The sequence below is a fragment of the Notothenia rossii genome (genome assembly GCF_949606895.1).
Source record: "Notothenia rossii genome assembly, chromosome: 1".
Classification (NCBI taxonomy): Eukaryota; Metazoa; Chordata; class Actinopteri; order Perciformes; family Nototheniidae; genus Notothenia; species Notothenia rossii.
In genome coordinates, this window is record NC_136912.1 from 15963192 (window position 1) to 15985198 (window position 22007).

A 22007-nucleotide genomic window follows, 5' to 3' on the forward strand; every position below is an offset into this window, starting at 1 on the left:
AGCTAGTAAAAAGGCGGACTACTGTTTAAAAACGGGTAGCATGGCAGATTGGTCCTATTTGCTCGGTCAAAGTACCTGTCTCTTCAGAGACATGGGTTCAAATCTAACCACTGCCAGGATTTTAACACAAATCAACCTTGGTTGAAAATCTTTCACACTGTCTAAAGGAAGTATGCCCAATTCCAGAGAAAAAAGTTACTCTGTGAGGTAAATTGTGGATTGTCTTGTACTGGTGTTCTTAGTACATGATGGTACTGTTTATGCGTGATGCAGCTGCTGCCATGGTAACCCATCACCCTGCCTGCTGTTGTAGATTTCTTTAATTTGTTTACGCTTTACCACCATTGTCTCTAACACAGCTTGCTGATGCATGTCCACATACAAGAAAGCCTGCATGTTTTTCAGCACAGAGGGATCAATTATCTTTGATAACTAGTTTTTTTTTCTTCTTCTATTGGCTTCTGTATTTATTTATGCAAGGGCAGACAATTTAATATTCTCCCCTTTCCCAGCTTAGATGTGCCTACTGCATAAAAGCATGCATAAATCAAAGATCTCAAACCGGATCCTATCCCTTACACTCCTGTTACTGAGTTTTAGGTAGTAGTAAAACCTTTAATAAAGAAACAATTTTTGACAATAATAAACATTTATATCTGGCTCTTGAGGGCTCTGAAGTGAAGTGTAGGCTTACTTCTTGCGCCAAATCCATCAATCAAACTCAATCAGAGTTTATTTATTTAGCCCAATATCACAAATTGTATTTTTGTCTCAGGAGGCTTTACAGTTTATACAGAACATGAATACGCCGGAAATTCCCGGTGTTGTAAGCTTTTCAAATATTTATTGAAAAGAGGAGAGTCACTGTGTTTCTCATGGAGCGTCCAATTAAAAGTGGGACTGGTCAGAGGAAGTGAAATAAAATATGATAGCAACTCAAAGATATTGCCTGTTAAGCCCCAAAGACCCCCTTTTTTCACGACAGTCAGGGCATCTTAATATTTAAGAACCTATTAATGTGTTATACCAGATTAACGGGAAGAATCTCAGCTAACTGACGATACAAACCATTTTTACCAAAACAAAACAAGTCATAAGAAGCATCTAAATGACCCCTGAGCGAAAAATGCTAACGTACTTTGGCACAGAACTCAAGATAAAGATAACCTTATTACTTATCGTAGCTGCACATACAAGATATCCGATTAAAGCTGAGGTTCCACAGATTATATAGGTATAGTATCATCACTGAGCGATCCGAACTCGCGACAGGAGAAGCAAACACAGACATCACAACACGTACCTTTACGGAGCTTTTACGGGAGATCATCTCACCATAGCTGATAATCTGATCAAAAGACGTGTTCAATGGCATTAAAACGAGAAAAAACGCGGCTAATTCATAGGTTGATAATGTGTCTGTAGCTTTGAAAAAAATATTTATAATCCATAAATCCATTGTTATGTAAAAATCGGAGAGTAAAAGTTTGCTGCTAATGGTAGCCACCAGAGTTATCGCAGCTTCCGGTTTTGGCTATGCGTCACTCTCACACACACACATTACTAAATAAGGAGTATGTGGGAGTTCCCCTCGATTCCATTGGCTGTAAATCATCCAAATCGACCAAGGGGGCCAGAGATATGGAAAATCCACCCAAATGACCCCAGAAATGTTTTTTTGTTGTTGCTAAATCTCTCTAAAAAGGTCAAATTTCACTTGTTTTGCATCAATCTTGATACAGGGTACTTATTATATGTTGTAGTTTGGATTCCTAAAGCTTTTAGTCTACCATCCCATCATTCAAGGGTGGTTTTCACTATAGGCTAAGTACATTTTTTTACTTAAAAATAAAAACATCTATATTGATTCTGAAACTTCTACATCCAACTCACAGGTGTAACCTTGCTTTGAGAAAAAAGATTATAAATGTAACCCTTTTAGAAGGGAAGATATGGTCATTTGTTCTGGGAATGTCATTTTCGAGCCTGAGACCTGAAAAACAGGCTCGGGGCTTAACAGACACGGCGCTTGTTGAAACTTTCCGAGAACTCGAAAGTAGATTTGGTTTAAATATTGTCGTATCCATAAAATACAAGGCAACCAAGCAAAACAACATTGTGCGAAACACGCACAGACACAGGAATGAATAAATACATACATTTAAGTGAAAATAAATGTAGAAATATATTAAAGATATATAATAATGTGTGTTCTGTTTTATACTCAACTTGTAATTTGTTATTTATACATTTATTTATTTATTCCTATATATTTTTTTTGTCTTATGTTTATACATTTTCATATTTATTTATTATTTCAGTCCTGTACTTATTCCTGTATTTATTCTGTATTCTGTATTTATGCATCTATTTATTTATTTGTTACTTGTGTCATGTTCTGTACTCCATACCTGCTGCTCTTTGTGTGTATAAAAGGTACAAATTCACTGAAATTGCATCACAGCAAGACCTATATTTGGGCCTTCCACCCGTTCGTGGTTTTAAAAACACATGCAGGTGCTCGAGGTTCAACACCCAGGGGAGGGACATATTTAGTTTTCTGCTATGATGATCTGGATAAGTTGTCCACACCACTTTTTCTTACAAAGGGACGACCATGCATCAAAGCAACAACAAAACAACCTGAACCATACTTACTTCCTTTTCACGGACATTTTGTCTTAATTTATAAACTTTATTTAATGTAAACAAAGACTTGATGACAAAACTGTAGTAAGGGCAACACGTTTTGCTGACAGGAGATACAATACACTCAAACCTACAAACCGTGAGAGACAGCTGGAGAGAGATCTTAGCGTTCAATGTATTTGATTACGTTTTCCCTTTTGATCTAAGGTCCACAAAAAGCAGGACAAGAACAGGACTTAGTAAGTTATGTCAGTCATTCCCAGATGTATGTGTCCTGTCATTTCTATCTGATAGTTTCTTATTTCAAAAACAGCTCCTTCTCTTCGTCTCTCTCTGCATGACTGTGTGTCACATACATACGTTCATAATATTACACCCATTTATTAGCACACACACTACATATACACTGTGGATATAGCTACTGTAATAGCAGAGTGACATACAAAGAACATTTTGTAAAATGAATATAAGTTGTTTTCAACCGGTCAGACAGGACATTTTGTCGATGTCACGCTGGGCTCTGAGAACTGTGATTCCACAATCTTCTGACAGATAAGTCTATGCCGGACAATTTTGGCCTTTTCTGTTTCCTCAAAAAAAAAGAGAGAGGACTTCCTCTTAATGTTCTCGTCCCAGGAAAGTTCCTCTTGTGTTTCATCTCTGCACATCCTTCACTTCCTCTCCTCTCACACAGGAGTTGTCCTTCTATTGGAAGCACAGTTTTCAGGCAGCATCTCTGTGTTGTTGAGGGAAACCAGAGAAGTCAAATCATCCACAGCCATGTCCATCTTATCGTCCTTGAGAGACGAGTTTAAGGAGTAGATCAAGAACTCTGAGTCCACTATGGGTAAACCTGCCATGGATTTGGATTCAGCACAGATGGACGGCTCCCGGTCTCGCATTAAGGACGCTCTGAAGGAGTGTGAGATGGAGTCCCGTGCACTCTGGGCGCTCCTGCAGCTGTATCTGCTGGAGCGTCTCTGGTAGTAACGGTTGCGGAGGTAAGACGAGCTGCGAGAAATGGGCGGCTTCTTGATGGACGGCCGGCCTTTGGTGCGCAGTTGTCGGTGTTTTTCTATGAACACGTGCACTGCAAGGACGCCCACCACCTCAGCCAGCACGAAGGACAGAGCCCCAAAATAAAAAGACCAGCCGTAGGAGTAGCTCTTCTTGTTGTCGCTCTGGCTGGGGTCCCCTGAGTTGGCTGATATGTACACAATAATGCCAATAATGTTACTGAGACCTGGAAGAGTTTAGAGAGATGGAGAGGGTCAGACGGATGGTAAATGCTGTTAATATTTGAAAGACTGTAAATATGTTAAACTTGAACTTAATTGAAAATGCAACACAATTTGAATGTTTGTATTTTGGGTATCAAACAATGGCTAAGACTAAAACAACATTGTTTCAACATATATTACCCCTGTAGACAAACCTGTATTTTGTATCTATTTGTGAACGTAATTCTTTGGACCTATTTTTGTGTGCATGTATTTGTATATCTGTGTTTGTATTTGTGTGTATGTATCATTGTGTATGTCATTTTGTATATGTTTTTTAAGTATGTATCTTTGTGTATGTATTTGTGTGTAATTTTCTGTGGATGTGTGTAACTCTCTTGGTATTTATTAGATTTGCGTGTGTTTCTGACCTGCAGAGACAAAGAGTAAACCCGCGCAGAGGATGACGTTGTATCGTGACTTGTAGAACTCGCTGGCCGCTACACACACACCTCCGAGAAATAATAATCCCACACTGAGGATAGGGAAGAGGCTGGAGGCTCGAACTACTCCTGAGAAAAAGTTGAGAGAATAGGATATATTTTTACATTTGAACACCTCAGTTAATATATTTGTTAGAAGTAGTCATGTGTGCATGTGTTACCTACGTAGTAAATATTCTGTAGCATCCTGCTGATAGTCTCCATCCTCAGCAAAGTGATCAATGTCTTTGCAAACACCCCGAAAAGACCCTGTAGAAAAAGAAATGCATTACATTCATGAGATAACTACTGTGTCTATGTGTCACTCTGCTCTGTAATGTATTATAACATCACATTCAAACTGCAAAATGAAAAAGAGTCACAGGGTCTCTGAGCTATACAGTAGCACACAATTAAGACTAAATATGTTTTTTTTTAAAGTGAGGGTTTTCTATATAGAAACTCACATAAGATAACGTATGAATGTTATCAAATAACTTCTGTAAGGGAAACTTCTGCAGCAATGGAGAGTCAGGACTCAGAGAGACACGAGGAGAGTTGGAGCTTTGATGTCAAACACTGATAATTTATTACAAGTAACGGCCGGAGAAATTCACATCACAAGTCACAGAGCAGCCAGAGGTTCTGACTGCATGGGTGGGTTGCCACATAAATTCTGCCGCGCCTCTCTCTCGATAGACCTTTTAAGTTCAGAGAGAGTAAACAACATATTTGGGGAGATAGACTAAACAGCTGGGCACCCTGAATCACTTGCGTCTGACCCTTAATGGCCTCGAAGCCAGCGTTCCCACAGCCGTAAACCATTTTGTGACCGAGAGTTGAACTGGTTTATCAAGATAGCTGGAGCCTCCCATTCCTTAAAAGAGATAACAGACTCAGGGTTGGTCCTAAACGTCAACACACAGAAAAGGTTAAATATCTAGGAGTAAGACAGAATTAATCCCTAATAACTTCCATAACAATACTGCACATATTTTATTTGATTATTTACACATAGTTTTTTGGTGTATCCAGATTTCATGTAAATCATTTGCTCTATAACGTATAGTAGTTTCAATTGTTTTTATTTTGTTGTTTTTTCTTACTTTTGATCTATTTTGACTGTGTGTATATATGCACTATGTAAACCAAGACTGGCACTATATATTGGCAGGAACACAAACCATAAAACAGAGATAGTCAATAGTGCAACACATCATAGCACTACCACTACTTTAACTGGGTGGCTTTGATGTATTTTAAAGTGAACTTGAATTCATCTGCCTGCATGCTGGTTTCCTGCTCTCAGTAACCTCTGGCCCAGTGACGGCTTTTAACATTTGCACAAACTGGGGTGTATTGATAAATGTGTCCCTGTGTGTTGCAGTGATTGACCAGTATTGATGATGTGACTCTGTTGCCGTGGTAACCAAAACAAAACTCATTCGGCAGGCCATAACTCGTTCACGGTGAACATGTCAAAGAGAGAAGACACAAAGACTTTATTCAAATGATATTTGTCTCAGTCTTAGCTGAAATAGATGCTTTCTTAGCACTTATATTATCAGCTATCGTCTCTTAAATGTTGACTATTTTTAGGGCAATTGTCATTAAATATCCCAGTATAAATGTCTGTCTGTAGTGCACACAATCAGTCGTCAAACTTGTCTGTCATTGTGCATTTTTATACTGTATCTGTCTCTGATATGTTGTCATGTCACTTCTACTGTTGTTGTCACATGTTATCCCAAAGAAATCAACACATCCTATAATTATTTATGGCACACAATAGTCTTCCGTGTCCCGTTCTGTTGTCTGTCTGCCTGCCTGCCTGCTTCTGGCTTTGTGGGACACAGACTGATGGGCATGACGTCACAGCTGAGGCATTTATGTCCTCTGCCTGCTTTAATTGTATTCCCATTAAACTATTTTGGTGCTCAGAGATAGCGAGGCAGCAGCAGAGGGTGGGAGAGAGCTTTACATTTATATTTCATTCAGAAAGTTAGCAAAGCCAAGCGAGGATAAAGAATAAGAGAAAGAGGGGTCTATTCAAAAGCAATGAATAATTGAAAATGTAATGTCCATACATCACATATCCAAGACTTAAACTCCTCTCCCTCACCAAGATGTGAACAGCAATCTAAATCGAAGCATAAATTCATCTGAGCTAAACTCTAACTCTGAAGACCTCCCATGCTTATTCGACATGAAGAGAAACAATTAAATAGCCTAAAATATGTTTTTGATGTTGTTTCTTGAATGTGCTTTTTGTTCAAAAGGTGTGATAAGAATAGTTAGGGTCAGGTTTCAGATTACATACTTTGGAACAGACTTACCTTCACTATCACTGCTTTTGGAAATCTGTTGAGGTTTTTTTGCTCTCAATATCAGCCAAATGTGTATTATTCAATGGTGTGAAACTTACTTTGAACTCTAGTTTGACATTTCTTTAAAGGAATGCATTTTATTTGCTGACTGATAAAAGATGTACAGTGACATTTTATTAATAACTTGGTATCCTTTCATTTATTTATTGTTTATCCTGTATTTTGCTTGTAAAACAAAAAAAAGGATCTTATTCACCACTGTTTGTGAGCTAAATGCTGAACGTCACTCAAACTCAAGAGATAGGTTCACATTTACTTAAGAAGGCTGCTGTTCTTCAGTACACTTTCATGCATTTTTACTTCATTTGAGTGTTTGCCTTTCACATGCTATTTCATATACTCCACTGCAAAAAATATATATAGATTTTTACCTCAAACTGATCACTTTACAGATAAGGATTTTACATATAATTGACTCATCATTAAATAAAACAGTGAACAACTTCTCCAAATCCTAGTCAAAACTGAAAATAGTAATATAACATTTACATTGGCCATACTTTTGATACTAAATCACAGATATGATGTACTTTTACTTTCATTTTGTTGAAGTATCATAGTGTATTTCTTACTAAATATCAATAAATCCACTATAAATGATCATGTACTATGTTTTTGTATTATTATGTTGTCATCTGATATGAATTGATGTACTGACATGAAAATAATGTTGCTATACTGAAAATAATCCTATGAGTTTGAATACAGTTGCAAATGCGTATGGTTGTATATAATCCAATTCCATTTAAATGTAAATACTGCTATTTTTTTAAACATTTTTTAATGTCATTATAGTTTTCTTAATATAGTTTTCTATCTGTGTTTTAACTTTTTTTTACTTTTATGCATGCACCACGACCCCAAGTCAAATTCCTCGTAGGCTACGTGTCAACCTATAAACCTGTTTCTGAATCTGATTCTGATAAATGTGAACTTGTGTTGAGTTAGTTTCCTACCCTCGGTGCAGCAGGTCCTCCACAGGCCGGAGTGGGTCAGCACCTCCTCGTTCTTGCGGACCGTCTCGTTGTCGTTCAGGTTCTTGGAGCGGCACACCCCGCGGGAGTACAGCCAGTAGTCCGTGCCCACAGCGATGGTCATGAGGCTGAAGGCGCAGAAAGCTCCGGCTGTCGTCAGCAGCATCATCATCCCCCGGTCAAACAGCCTCATGTCGGCCCCGCCTCCTCCTCACCGAGGAGTCCTCCAGCGATAATACAGGCTTTATATCCGCTTAGAAACTTTCCCCCGGTGTTTTATCTTCGTGTAGATCCAGTTTGCCGAAGGAAACTCAGTTTTGGTGCACATTTTCTTCAGCCTGAATCAACCTACTCGTAAAGTTGGTTAACTCTGCAGCTTTTTACTCTAAGCTGCACGCAAAAGACTCTGGGCACTGAGTTGAGGTGTTTCCATGTGTTGTCAAAATCAGAAAAAAAACAGGAAAAGTGGAAGAAGCGATAAACAACAGCAGCAGCTCCTTCTGGCACATTCTAGTTTGTTGAAGCTCTCCTCTGTGTGGCACTAACTGCAGGATGATCCCACCCCTCTGTGTGTGTGTGTGTGTGTGTGTGTGTGTGTGTGTGTGTGTGTGTGTGTGTGTGTGTGTGTGTGTGTGTGTGTGTGTGTGTGTGTGTGTGTGTGTGTGTGTGTGTGTGTGTGTGTGTGTGTGTGTGTGTGTGTGGTCACCGAAACCTGTTGCCCTTCAGCACCATGGACAGCGGCAAAGTAGTTATTATTGAATTAGTTACCTTGTTATAACTTGTTATAGTTGATATAACTGTACACATGCATGCAACATTTACTTGCTATAACATATAAATACCCACTTTAGAATTTCATTAAAAAAGTCATGTCAGGTTAGTTCATTTTTAAACCCTTTTCCTTTACATTTCTGAAGATTTTCCTTTTGGCTGTTTACTCAAATGTTGTTCATATGCTTATCAGGGTCACATCAACCAAATGGGAGAGAAGCTTTCCCCCCTCAGTGAATATAGAAGTAAATGAAAATATGAATATTTAAGGCTCTAAATATAAAGTGAGTGAGCATTTCTAAAGAAAACAAAGCAATCAACGCCAACAGAACATTTGGATGAAAAACAAAGCTATTGAAATACAGTTCATCAACTTCAAATTTTGTGAAATATATACGTATATACTGTATATATTTGAAAATAGCTTATCAATCTTTGAACTACTTACATACTATCATAAAATATGCTAAACACTGCTCAAAATGAAAATATTTTACTACAAATATTTCTGAACTGACCAAAGTCTAATGCCTTTAAAGGTATTTTAATAAACATTTAATATGTCTTTCTGTCCTATATGAAAAATGCAGTTTTTGTAGTAATATGCGATCTGATAACAGAGTAAAACACAAGAGCCAGAGTTACTGAAATGTTATGATAGTTCACTTTAATGTAGGTATCATACTTTACGCGTCTCTCACACGTAGGGTTAAGACGGCGCATGCAACACATGTATACTGTCCTGCGGTTACACAATTTCTTCAGGTTACTTTATAAAAGTTGTCCTCTTCTCCTTCTCTACTTCTTCTTCGCCTGCCTTTTGCATAGTAAACACTTTATTCTCCCCTCTGTTCCCCCTCTCCCTCTTGTCTTATTTCCCTAATTCTCCAGTTCCTTCAAATTGCACTGATAAAAACGTGAGTTGGGGACAAGAGAGGAAGAGGAGGAGAAGGGGAGATATAAAAATAGGGAAAGTAAAAGTGACAGCTGAGTGTTGGCAGGGAGGAAGAGCAGAGAGAAAGGGAGATATGAAGAATAGTATAGAAGTGTTTTAGAACATGAAAACCTTTTCTAGCCATCGATTCATTCTTATTTACACATACACTGAAACACAAGTCATACATATTACATCTACTTTATATATTCATTTCACATAATCTCATATTTTCTTGTCAAGGACAGCAAAACAATGTCTGCTGCTTTGTAAAGTAAACTCTTTAGCATATGTCAACATTATTAGAGAAACAGCATTCTGAGAGGAAACTCACATTTGAGCATGGGTACTTCAAAACTGACTTGCATCGATAAAATCAAGACACCGGAGGTATTCGCTTCCTCGTTGATGTCTAACATAAACTTAAGGGAACTACTGTACCAACAATTATGGCATGCATAGAGGAGCAGCACCACAAAGACTGTATAGTGCCTACACAGCACTAACCCACTGCGCACACAGTGCCATAGAGAAAAGAGAGAGATTAAGCAAGAGAAAAGACACTTTTAAATATCTCTGCCAAACAGGCATCGGGGCTGGGGTTTCTTATTTTTTTGCATCGATTCGGAAGACGAGACGTGCTTAAGACTAAGTTCAGGACTAACTTAGACATGAGGTCATAAATCAGGACTTTCAAAGACCTTCCTTCTCTCCAAACCACTGCCTGCAGATGTGTGCAAGTGTGTGTGTTTGGACGTGTGTGTGTGTATGTGTATGTGTATGTGTGTGTGTGTGTGTGTGTGTGTGTGTGTGTGTGTGTGTGTGTGTGTGTACTTGTGTGCGTGTGTGTACGTGTGTATGTGTGTATGAGCACATACATGGCATATTGATCATGGAATGTTTATGACATAACTTTAACAGGTCGGAGAAGAAATCAAGTAAACAAACACACACAGTTGCTGATCGATAAGAGCATGTTCACACAGTTACACATTCACTCTATGATCTTTGTATTGACCTGCTCACCACTGGCTCCTGTGAATACTACACAGGCCTGAAGTGTTCCGCACACTGGCCTGTTGGACCACATGGTGACTGGTCAAACGTAGTCCCAGTAAGTGCGAGCCACCAGCAGATAAAGCCAGTGTGGTGGTTTATCATTATTGTCTGATTTAGATGCTGGTAGGTTTGACGATGTAAATGAGACTTCAGTGGGAAGAGATGCAGGATGAGTCCTTGATGGATGTAACTGAGCTGTACGGGTTGGAGTAAAGTCATGTTCTGGCTGCGTCTAACCAACAGGAAGTCATCAGACTTGAATGATGAATTCGGGGTTGGTGTAAGAGAAGCCTTGAAACTCCATCTGGTCCAGATTCATAATGAAGAGCTTGTCTGTGGGTGTCAGCTCCACCGCCATTTTAGTGAACTCCTTATCGAAGTTGCCAACGTCACGGCGAGATTTCTGTCAAACGGAAAGAGAAGAAAAGAGAATGTAAAAAAAAAAAGAAGAATTACAAGTGAATTAGCACAGCGTTAAAAAGGCAGTTTAGAAAGAAGTTTGGCAACAAGCAAAAATAACAACTATCCCATAGAAGCACAAAGATGGATGGTAGAGAATGAGGCATGAGAGGTTGAATGGATTCAACACATGGAAAGACAATACTCTGCAGAGGTGGGACAAGGTCATTGATTTACAAGTCACAAGTCTATAAAGTGTCGACTAACGTCCCAAGTCAACGTCTTCAATGTAGAGTTAAGGGTCCTAAAAAATTCATTGTTCAATTTATCTTTTTAATGTCTGTTTTCATTAAGGCAGAACGTGTCTTCCTATATTTCAAAGCAAAATGATCAGGTACATCTAGGGGGTTTGACCAAATCATAGGATACATGCATATCATCAATATTTTTAATAATTTCTTCCTTAAGAGGAGTTGTGTCCTTGGTGTTAAATTGTCATTTGAGTCGCATTTATATTATTGTATTGTTGACTCTGAATACAGTCTAGTCCGCACCTCTGATCATCTGTAAATGGTGGCACCACAAAAGGTTTAGACTCAGCCAAACACACCACTGTTTCTGTACAGGACAGGGGGAGCAAGTCAACACAAAACAAAAAACACACCTTTTAGACAAAACCCAGAGACACAGTCGAAAGAAAAAAGACCCACCGAAACATTTCAACAGCACAAAAGTAGAAAAGTCCAAGACAAACTTCCAAAGCCGGAGAGAGGAAAACGTTCCGGTACAGAACAGACAAGGATCGATAAAACAGACCAGCTGCAGACCAAACCACGACCAGAGAGGATTTCACACAGGGAAGTGAAGCAGTGAGCCCCAGGCAAGACACATGAAACACACACACACACACACACACACACACACACACACACACACACACACACACACACACACACACACACACACACACACACACACACACACACACACACACACACACACACACACACACACACACACACACACACACACACACACACACACACACACACACACACACACACACACACACACACACACACACACACACACACACACACACACACACACACACACACACACACACACACACACACACACACACACACACACACACACACACACACACACACACACAGCGTTTGGTCTCCTACCTCCTCCTTCTGTCTCATCACAGGGCTTCCAGCTGATATGAGGAACGGATGGAAACTTTTCCCACCTCCCACAGGACCAAGAACTGCCCACTCATTGAGCTCCTCGTTTTAAGAAAGGAATTTAGAAAGCTGCATATTTTATTTTTCTCTGTAATGTGTGATTGTTTTGTTTATGACATTTTATTCTAGCCCTATTATATAACTTTCATATGCAGGATTTAGCTATTCATAAATGGTGGATAAGACACTATGTTGATTGACGAATTGGTCAAGCTTTTTTTTAAGGTTTTATTACATTTATAATCAGTTTTAAAACTGCCTGTGAATAGCTTGTACATGTTTGTAAAGAGAACATTTAAAAAACCTTAAAGAGGAGCTCCACTTATCCCCGGTTAGAGATTAGTCTCAGGGTAAATATATTTGAACCTCAGTTTTTATTGGAAATGGTAGTTTTCAAGCTTCTTTTTTTTTTACAAATGTAACTAGCTAAACTTAACGCGTAATGTTTTCCTCTCATTTCCTATTTTAAATCACAGCTAGTTCTCTCACAGCTATATAGCTTAGCTTCCTGTTAGTAAAGTGGAATTGTCGACAAGAAACCAATAATCATGTGTCCACGTTCTGGGTGCAGCGGCAGTAACAAGTCGGACACAGCAGAAGTAGTCTGGTAGGCACCAGTGAGTATATTATCAGTTTCCAGTCATACAGGACAATTATACAAGAAGCATCTCTTTCATCCCGAACTATTTATCCATATATCCCTCTTAATAAAGAACTCCATATATATATATATATATATATATATATATATATATATATATATATATATATATATTTCTCTGTCATATCGCTCCTTATGTGACCATTGATTTATGGTCTGTGCACCTGGCAGAATCAAACGTGTTGTTATCAGCGAGCATCTTTCTGTATCTATGACGTCAACTTCATGCCGCCTCCCTTTTTGATACGAGCTCAAAGAACAAGATTTGACACATTTGTTACAACCCTGCATCGTTACACAGTTACAAAAAGATAATACAACCTGCCTCACAATTAAACACACGCCTTCATTCACTTCATATATGAAAATGACTTTCCGAGTGTATTGTTTTGTTGGAGAACAGATGAGCTATAATGCATATTCTAATATTTATACATGTACTGAAAAATGGCACTAGATGGCTGCCCTTCATCACAGTAGTTGAGGACAATACGTTTCCACATCCTCATGATTCTGAACACAATGTTGGCACTTTTGGACATCCTAACAAACTACAAGCTTCACAAGACTCGTCATATGTGAAATAATCGCCTCAAAAAAAGGTTGTTTACAAGCTAAGAGATATGTCGTTAAAAACACAGTGTAACGTGCCTAATGCTTTCGGTAATGACTCAGGAGAAAGGTGATGAGACTTCAGTCAAAAATCACTATTTTGACGCAGACACTCACTGAATGCACGTATAAAGTATTATATCCTCTGGTTTAAAATTATCAGCAAAAATCTTAAACTCACCACAACACCAACTGAACAGAAGTATTTGGTCCTATAGACAAAATAAATGTAACATTAGGAAACTGATTTAGCACTCAAACAATCATAGCAAAGCAGTTGGTCAGTTTTCACTTACACTGTATGAATATTACCAAATAATGTGATCCTAGTACACTCATCAATATTACTGTTAGGTTGTCAATATGCAATCACAGGGAGGGCGACACAGAGAGCAGCCGGTCGGCGTTCAGGAGCGAGCAAACATTTCTACACTAAAGATAGAAATACAGCCAGTAGAGCTGAAATGAGAGCAGCAAGTGTCACATGACGTGCTAAACTAAACCACAGTCAATTGCAAACAGTGTCACCGCTCGTCTCTGGCAACTTGACACTTGAATATGTGATTATTTCTCCTGATTGTTAGCGTTTGAGCACCTGTCTGCATTTCAATCCGAACATTTTGCAGAGGAATGTAAATGTTGGGATGTACGCTTGTTTGATTTCTTTCAGAGCATTAGATGAGGATTCCTACCACTCTTATGTCTGTACTCTAGTGTACGGGGCTGGAGCAAGGAGGCAAATTGGCTTAGCTTAGCATAAAAAGATGGTGGAAGCCAGAGGTGAAACGTATTACCATAAAAATACAGCTCAAATACATAACCTACATTTACCAATTGAATACATTTAATCTCATTTCCATACATGAGATACTGCATGTAAACACTTTGTTTGCAATCTTGCTTTATGTATTTATTAAACAAACTAGATACAAATATGTCAGTTTGGCTGATTTAGATGAACTAGTAAGACTATGTATTCTATAATGCTTTCCACCTGCTTCCAGTCTTTATGCTAGGCTAGGCTAATCACCTCCCGACTCCAGCTCATTCTTACAGACATGAGATTGATACAAATAATCTCTCCTACGTCTCAGGGGGGAAAAAGCGTATTTCCCAAAATGCTGAACTATTTCTTTCATGTTTCACCTGGATATGACATCATGGTATTTTTTTTGTTTGTTTTTATTATGTGTGTTGAGGTGTGGGGGGTTGCCTTGTGCAGCCCAGTGATGTGTGGCATGGTCATTGAGTGCTGTCGGGGTACTCAGGGTTAACAAATGAGAAGCCTTGGAATTCTTCCTGGTCCAGGTTGGCTATAAGTTCCGAATCTGGGGGGGTCAGCTCAGGGGGGTGGCGCGTGAAAAAGCGATCAAAGTTCTCCGCATCACGCCCACACTGCCGTGGAGAGGAGAGAGGTGGAGAGAGAGAGAGAGAGATGGGGAGGGTGGAGTGAGTTGGATGAGGGATGTGAAGAAAAAAAGAGACAACAACAAACAAAGAGAAAAAAGAGAAATACAACTAAAACATGGCATCAACCAATCAAATCGCTCACAGCCAAAACTGTGGATTTCAATTGGTCTGCATGTGAGCCACTGATATCTCAGCTTCATCATTGGTGACTACACTCACAAATCTTAGCTCAGCATTTGTCCGAGTAGTGACCAATGGCAGGTGATGGTGGGGTTTGTGGGATGAGCGATCTAAACTGTTACTTACCTTGAAAGTTTGTCTAAGTCTGCTATTCCCTTCCTTACTGTGACTTATTTCTAAAGTAAGCAGTGACATTCAGGTAATATACAACAGCTGAAAAAGATGTGTGTGTACTATACTCACAGCTTTTGGTTTGAAAGGCGGCTGGACCTCCATATTCTCCAGTTTTTCCCAGTCTATATAGCGGAAGAAGGCGTGCTCCTTGATGTCTCTCTCGCCCTCTGGACCGCAGCCCAGACGCTTACCTGGGTGCTTCGTCATCAGCTGAAATCAAACCCAGACAAAAAAGGTGAGAAGGGTTGGAAAATTGTTGCGAATTCTGTGACAAATACCTTGACACTAGCATCCGTTAAATGCAGGAACCAGGCATTAAATGGGAGGGGTTGATGAAGCAGGTAAACTGTAGTATTTAGTTACAACAAATATTACTGTGTTACATTCCTATACTTGAATCATAGTCCAAATCTTCAATAAATGTATGTCAACTGCCAAAAACCACCAGCCCATAAACTTATTGTTAGATTTAAGTGTTTCCTCTATTCACCGCAACCCACACTTTTACTATTGCTAGGGAGGAAGGATACAGTAAGTCAGCTCTGGTATAGCTGCCAAAAGACTCAGAGTGATGTGAATAGGCCGTAAATGTTATAATACAACATTGTGCAATATTAACTTGTATAAGTTTCACTACAGTCATCCTGCAGCTACTCGTTTACTTTCTACTGCAGTTTCACTCATTTTTGTATAATGCTACTTAGCTGTTTATCCTTGGAATGTGTCATTATTATTTGATTTTAAATTTGTATTAGTGTGTGCTTGCCACTTTACTCAATCCTTTTTTATTAGTATTGTCTCTTTGTGTAACAATGTAAACTCCCCTCTGTGGGACTACTAGAGGAATTCTTATGTGTTTATGTGAATTTGAGCGTGTGCCCTCACCCCCTTGCAGATAGCAACAGCTTCTTTGGACATGGATTTAGGGTAGGAGACGTGATGCTCCATGATGGACTGGAACAGCTCATCTTCATCTTCCCCGTCAAAAGGCGGCTGGATGGGCACAAATATACTTCCTCATTATTCTTGTCACAATTCTTCTTTAAAAAAGTAGAATAACAGCTGCAAATGGATACACACCTGTCCAGCAAGCATTTCATAGAGTAGTACTCCGAATGCCCACCAGTCCACAGACCTTCCGTAAGGCTGATAAGCTATGATCTGTAAGACACACCAGTTGAGATGTGAGGCTTTTTCTGAACTTATAAGATGTCATATAAAGAAAGAGCATGTCAACACACCTCTGGAGCGATGTAGTCTGGAGTCCCGCAAAAGGTCTTTGTGGTTATTCCATCGTACATGTTCTCTTTGCACATGCCAAAGTCAGCTATCTTTATATGGCCCTCAGCGTCCAGCATAACGTTGTCCAGCTTCAGATCCCTGACACACACACACACACACACACACACACACACACACACACACACACACACACACACACACACACACACACACACACACACACACACACACACACACACACACACACACACACACACACACACACACACACACACACACACACACACACACACACACACACACACACACACACACACACACACACATTAGTCCCCCCTGTATTCTCTGAAATGAGTGGTGACTGCATATGCAGGTTCACAGATTGACTCACCGATACACGATGCCTTTGGAGTGGAGGAAGAAAAGTCCAATGGCAATCTCTGCAGCATAGAACCTAAAACACAGACAAATACCAGTTTCTAAATAAATTTGAGTTTCTGTTTTCATTGAGTATTTAATAATAATTAAATTAATTTATATAGCTCACTCGATGAAATGTCTAAGTTCTTCAAACTAAGAGAAAACGATCAAGGGTAAAAACAGGTCCAATAAACGACAGAACTATTTGATAATAAAAGTAAAATAGGATAAATGATACAAGAGACCAAAGTGTAAAAGCAAAGCATGTAAGAAATGCAAATATTTCGGGACATTGTGATCGATGACATGAATAAAATATTTGACATTTATAATGTCACAATTGCATAACAACGCTTGATGTTGATAAAATAAAGTAATTTGAGGTTATGTTATTGTGAACACTTTCAATTTCAGCTAAATTGAAGCCAAAAGCATGAATAACGATACTTATTCTGCCCAATAAGCCTTTTAAGAATTTACTACAGCTTCGCCATTTAACTATGAGTACAGTTAAACGCAAAGCATTACATTTATGAACTAATACATGCAAATAGACAGCCTCTGCCTCACTGACTGAACATTCACACTCTCACAAATAAATGTTATAGTATTTTGTACTTTGTGTGTGTGTGTGTGTGTGTGTGTGTGTGTGTGTGTGTGTGTGTGTGTGTGTGTGTGTGTGTGTGTGTGTGTGTGTGTGTGTGTGTGTGTGTGTGTGTGTGTGTGTGTGTGTGTGTGTGTGTGTGTGTGTGTGTACTCACACAGCATGCGGCTCCTTGAATTTGCCGACCTGTTGGATCTGGTACATAAGGTCTCCTCCATTGATATACTCCATGACAAAATACAAACGGTCCTGAAAAACAAATAGGAGGAGAATAAATACTCCAAGTTTCTGCATGTGCTCATCTTAGTTAATTCAAGATGTTGTGTTTCTTTACCATCGTCTGGAAGCAGGAGTGCAGCTGAGTGAGGAAAGGAGGTTTTCCAGCCAGAGCGAGGACTCTCTTCTCCACCATGGTGCACTCCACATCGTCGTCCTGGATCACCACGTCCTTCTTCAGGATTTTGACGGCGTACAACTCATCTGTGCCCTTCCTCTCAGCCAGCATCACCTGTGCAGAGTCATCGAAATAAAAGTTAATACATTAGCTTCATAGTAAGGCAATTTTATTTATATAGTTTCAATAGTAATGTAATTTCTTTCTTTATATTGGCAGCATACATAGGAAATCGGATTGTATGTTCCTTTTATAACATTGACTAATAAATCATCTACATTTTTTCAAAACTACACTAAGGTAGAAGAAAGAAAATACTTTCTCTCACTCACTCAAAAAAAGGCAAGTGCTCCAATTTACTGGACAAATAATATCAGACTGAAAATGTATTTTTAATAATATATACTTTAATATTTTACTTTCCCAGAAGAAGACAGATGCAATATATCAACAACACGATGTGCGTGTGGCTGTATTTTTACTCTGTGCCTTTGTGTGTACAATGCAAAAATATTATGCAGCACATCGATGTCAACATTAACGGCAAAACAATGGATTTGTGACACTAAATTGTCAGTCACAGTCCACCAGCTGCCAACTGGCCTATTTCAAATGCTGGCTGGTCGATTGGTACATTACAACACCACTAATGTGCATTACCTTGCCAAAGCTGCCCTTGCCCAAAACCATGATGAAGTTGAAGTCTGAGAGCTTGACCCGGTCCTGGTTGCCATTGCTGTCGTACTTGCACACCGAGGAGGAGGAAGAAGAGTCTGTGGACTTCCCTGGACCTACCCTCGCCCTCTGAAGAGAAGCAATAACAGGAGAAGAGTAAAAAAGGCCTTATTAATAAAACAAGGACAGCACAACTAAAAAACCTTTTGTCATTTTGTGCGACTCACCTCAAACTTTTGGCGTAGCTCCTCGTTACCGTCTTCTCCGTCTGGCTGGACGGGAACATTAAAATACTCTCCTTCCTCCTGGGACAGCATCTTGAACCTAAACCCCGGAATAAAAACATTAAATCCAGGATTATCACCAGACTATGACAATAAGTCCCTTAAATATGAAGACCCCTGTTCCCCCGCCTTTGTTATGTTTATAACTCCACCTGTGTCATTTCCCCAATCATCCACCATCTCTTACCATCCATCTACCCCTTGTTTCTGTAGCTCTGAGATCCCAAAGGACAGGGATCCCATGAAGTCGTTCCTGCTGGTCAGGTCCCAGTCCCATATCTCCACTGACAGACGGCGGTCTTTGTCGCTGTCTTTTAGTTTGCTTAGAAATTAGAGAAAAAAGGGAGGACAGTAAGATGAATGGCGCTCTAAAAATAGATTAAAATGAAAAACCGAGATCAGAATTTGCCTTCAAAGCCACAGTCCTCACATTTCTCTCTGTTTAAACTGGTGAACACCGCAGCGTGTGACAGGTTTTAATGCCTGTGCCTTTCGTGGCAGTCACACAGCAACCCAGAATAGCTTGAATAACAACAAGCAAGAACAGGAAGAAGAATGGGGACAGGGTCACTTGCATGAGTTCCAGTTAGCTTTGTGCTTTGGTGACTGCAAATGGGGCCAAGAGAGTATGCCAATAACGGCAAAAATAAGTTTGTTGAAGCCTCAAAAATCTGCCAAATGTTGGTACAGAATAGGGTTGAGCTAGGGTTTGATATAATGGGGCAATATTTGTCGTTTTAATTTGGAAATGTAATGGTCTGCATCTGACAAATGAGTGAGGGCAGCTAAAAGAGACAGTGGTAAGACACAGTTTGTAGATCCTGCATATTTTAACATCTCACTCTGTGAATTATTGGAGTATTTTGACCAAATATTACGTTGGTTATTGTGGCAACAGTGGGAAGATAAGCTAGACGGTTTTAGTGAGTTTAATTTAGTTTAGGTTTTTCTTTAATGTAATGTGATTGACAATGGATTAACAAGCCAATTAAACAAGTCTTGACCAAGTGAAATAATACAACTTGAATTTAGACAGTTTATAGTTGTATTTTCGGTTAAATAATAAAACTATGTCTAAGAAAAAAATCCCTTTCTTGACAAACGGTGGCCGGTTGTTATTTTTAACTTATCGACCGACTCGGTGCAGAATTACTCACAAAGTGAAGGTCTCATTCCAGGTGGGGTTGAGGCAACATTTGATGGTCTTGGTCTTCTGCTTGCTCTCACTCTTGGGATCTGGGATCAGCTTGAGCTTGACGTAGGGGTCCGACAGGCCGTTGGGGTCCATGGGCACCAGGTTCCTTGCCTCTCTGACTGCGAGGGGTTGGGGAGGAGGACATGGTTACAAAAAAAGTTTTAGAAGGAGAAAAAAACCATACCATGAACAGACACTTTTAGACGTTTGGAAATTGTCCTTGGCAGAGGACAGCGGGATGTGAAGCTCTAAGTGTGGCTGTGAGTCCTGCCCTAAATAACTCTTGCTACATTTCAGAACACTTACCAGCAGTTTAGTTTGTGTTCCATAATCAATGTACAGCCGTCTGAGAGAGGGAGCGCTGGCACGGGGATGCGTGTCCCAGTGGCGATGTGGGGCAATCGTTGGATCATTGATCAACTAATGGACTTTCACGTTTTAGTCTTGGGCTGATTGAGAGCTTTGAGAGGCGCTCAATGTGTGCATTTGTGTGTGTATGTGTGTGTGAGAATTAAGAGACCAGAGTGCACTCACTGGTGACGGTGAGAGTTTCGTCAGCGATCTGGGCAGTGATCTGAAGGCGTCCTCTCCTCTCCGTGTGATCTGTCCCACACAGGCTCGGGACGTTAGCCACACACCGCTTGTGGATGTTCATCAAACAGTCTGAACACAGACACACAAAAATGCACAACTTAATTATATTCATGGAGCCCAAAACCACAAAGTAAACAGAGTCGAGTCGATTTTGAAAAGCCATTATCGCCATAATGCTGGTATTGCTAAATTATAGACTTTTAAGTGATTCAGTGTTGTTTTGGTAACTCACAGGAGAAAGATTGAAATATATTATTGGGCAATAACAAAGCAACAAACACAGAGTCATCTGAAATATAAACCCCAAACTGGATCCTACCCTTCCACTAATGCAAGTCAACAGCATCTTTAATTAGACCCTCCCTGCTCTCTAAACCCAGATTAGATTGTTTTAGATTCATTGAGTACAGCAAGACATGTAAATATAACCAATAATAGTGCATCTCTTCAGTTTAATTACAGATAAGAAATAGCCAAACACAATTGTGTAACTTCTTCGTCTGTCCACCAGATGTCAGACTGCTCTGATGTACAAAGCTCCACTTTTCACACTCCTTAAATGAGGTGGAGGATGGAGATTGAGTAGGTAATCTCATATTTTTCTGTCCATGATAACACATCGTATGATTACTCTGTTTCTTCTGATTTACGTCCTACTATATCTGTATCTTTGACATGTTCTATCTGGCTCCACTCACATCAACTGTTGATGAAAACCCTATATGGGGATGACCAAGAACAATGCAAGTGGGTTTTGTATCGTTTGGATTTTAAAGATTCCGGTTCTGCTTTTCGATTCCGGTTCTTTTCGGTTCTTGATTTTGGTTCTTTGAGAGGGTAAAAATAAGTCACATGCCAATTTCAGAGTTTACAAATCACTCATTTGGTTGCTGTTATTGAATTAAATAATTTTCTAATCATCCCTGCATTGTTTTTGCATTCACTAGTTAGTTCCAAGTGGTTTGAGAATGTACAATCCCCCACAGCCTCCTCCTCTGTTACACTGCAACCGTATAAAACGTATTTTATTTTAAATGGTTTACTTTTCATACCTGGCTTCACAAACAACATACAACTTCCCTCTCCCGAGTCTGTCTCACTATCTGGCCACGTGAGAACAGAGAAAAGGAGGCCTGTTTACTTCATAGAGTAAATTGGCAGTCCATAATATTATTAACAATATAAGAGCTAATATGCTTAATAACCTTCATTGTTTGTTAGAGAAAGAACATATGATGGGTTGATAGAGATGAAGGTGTTTAAGCAAGGAGAGAGAGAGAGAGAGAGAGAGAGAGAGAGAGAGAGAGAGAGAGAGAGAGAGAGAGAGAGAGAGAGAGAGAGAGAGAGAGAAAGCTAGCTAGCTCACAATTTGGTACCGGACAATTGTTATATGTTCTTACTCGGAATCAAGTTTCGCTTCCCAACTGGACCATC

At 39.6% G+C, this 22007-nt stretch overlaps 2 protein-coding genes across 3 annotated transcripts in view; both read right to left on the reverse strand.

Annotated features, from left to right (window-relative positions):
* Window positions 1–2680: 2680 nt before the first annotated feature.
* cacng3a (calcium channel, voltage-dependent, gamma subunit 3a) lies at window positions 2681–7920 on the reverse strand. Its single transcript, XM_079687859.1, has 4 exons — window positions 7695–7920; window positions 4538–4621; window positions 4301–4441; window positions 2681–3892 (listed from the first exon to the last, which is right to left on the reverse strand). Exons 1-4 carry the CDS (start codon window positions 7903–7905, stop codon window positions 3336–3338), a joined length of 993 nt encoding a protein of 330 aa, XP_079543985.1. The 5' UTR covers window positions 7906–7920; the 3' UTR covers window positions 2681–3335.
* Window positions 7921–9124: 1204 nt separating this feature from the next.
* The window catches only part of LOC307018280 (protein kinase C beta type), a 31574-nt gene continuing 18691 nt past the window's right edge, over window positions 9125–22007 (reverse strand). Inside the window, exons 5-17 of one of the 2 annotated variants that reach the window (XM_079648442.1) lie at window positions 20514–20642; window positions 19942–20098; window positions 18972–19106; window positions 18728–18824; window positions 18486–18629; window positions 17766–17939; window positions 17589–17680; window positions 16799–16861; window positions 16407–16545; window positions 16246–16326; window positions 16051–16158; window positions 15235–15375; window positions 9125–10879 (exon numbers count right to left, since the gene is read on the reverse strand). In XM_079648442.1, coding sequence (XP_079504568.1) covers window positions 10727–10879; window positions 15235–15375; window positions 16051–16158; window positions 16246–16326; window positions 16407–16545; window positions 16799–16861; window positions 17589–17680; window positions 17766–17939; window positions 18486–18629; window positions 18728–18824; window positions 18972–19106; window positions 19942–20098; window positions 20514–20642 — 1613 coding nt within the window. In that variant the 3' untranslated portion in view covers window positions 9125–10726. Of the gene's footprint in view, window positions 10880–12724; window positions 14797–15234; window positions 15376–16050; window positions 16159–16245; window positions 16327–16406; window positions 16546–16798; window positions 16862–17588; window positions 17681–17765; window positions 17940–18485; window positions 18630–18727; window positions 18825–18971; window positions 19107–19941; window positions 20099–20513; window positions 20643–22007 lie in introns of those variants that run through there. The other variant, XM_079648441.1, reaches the window with a different exon arrangement.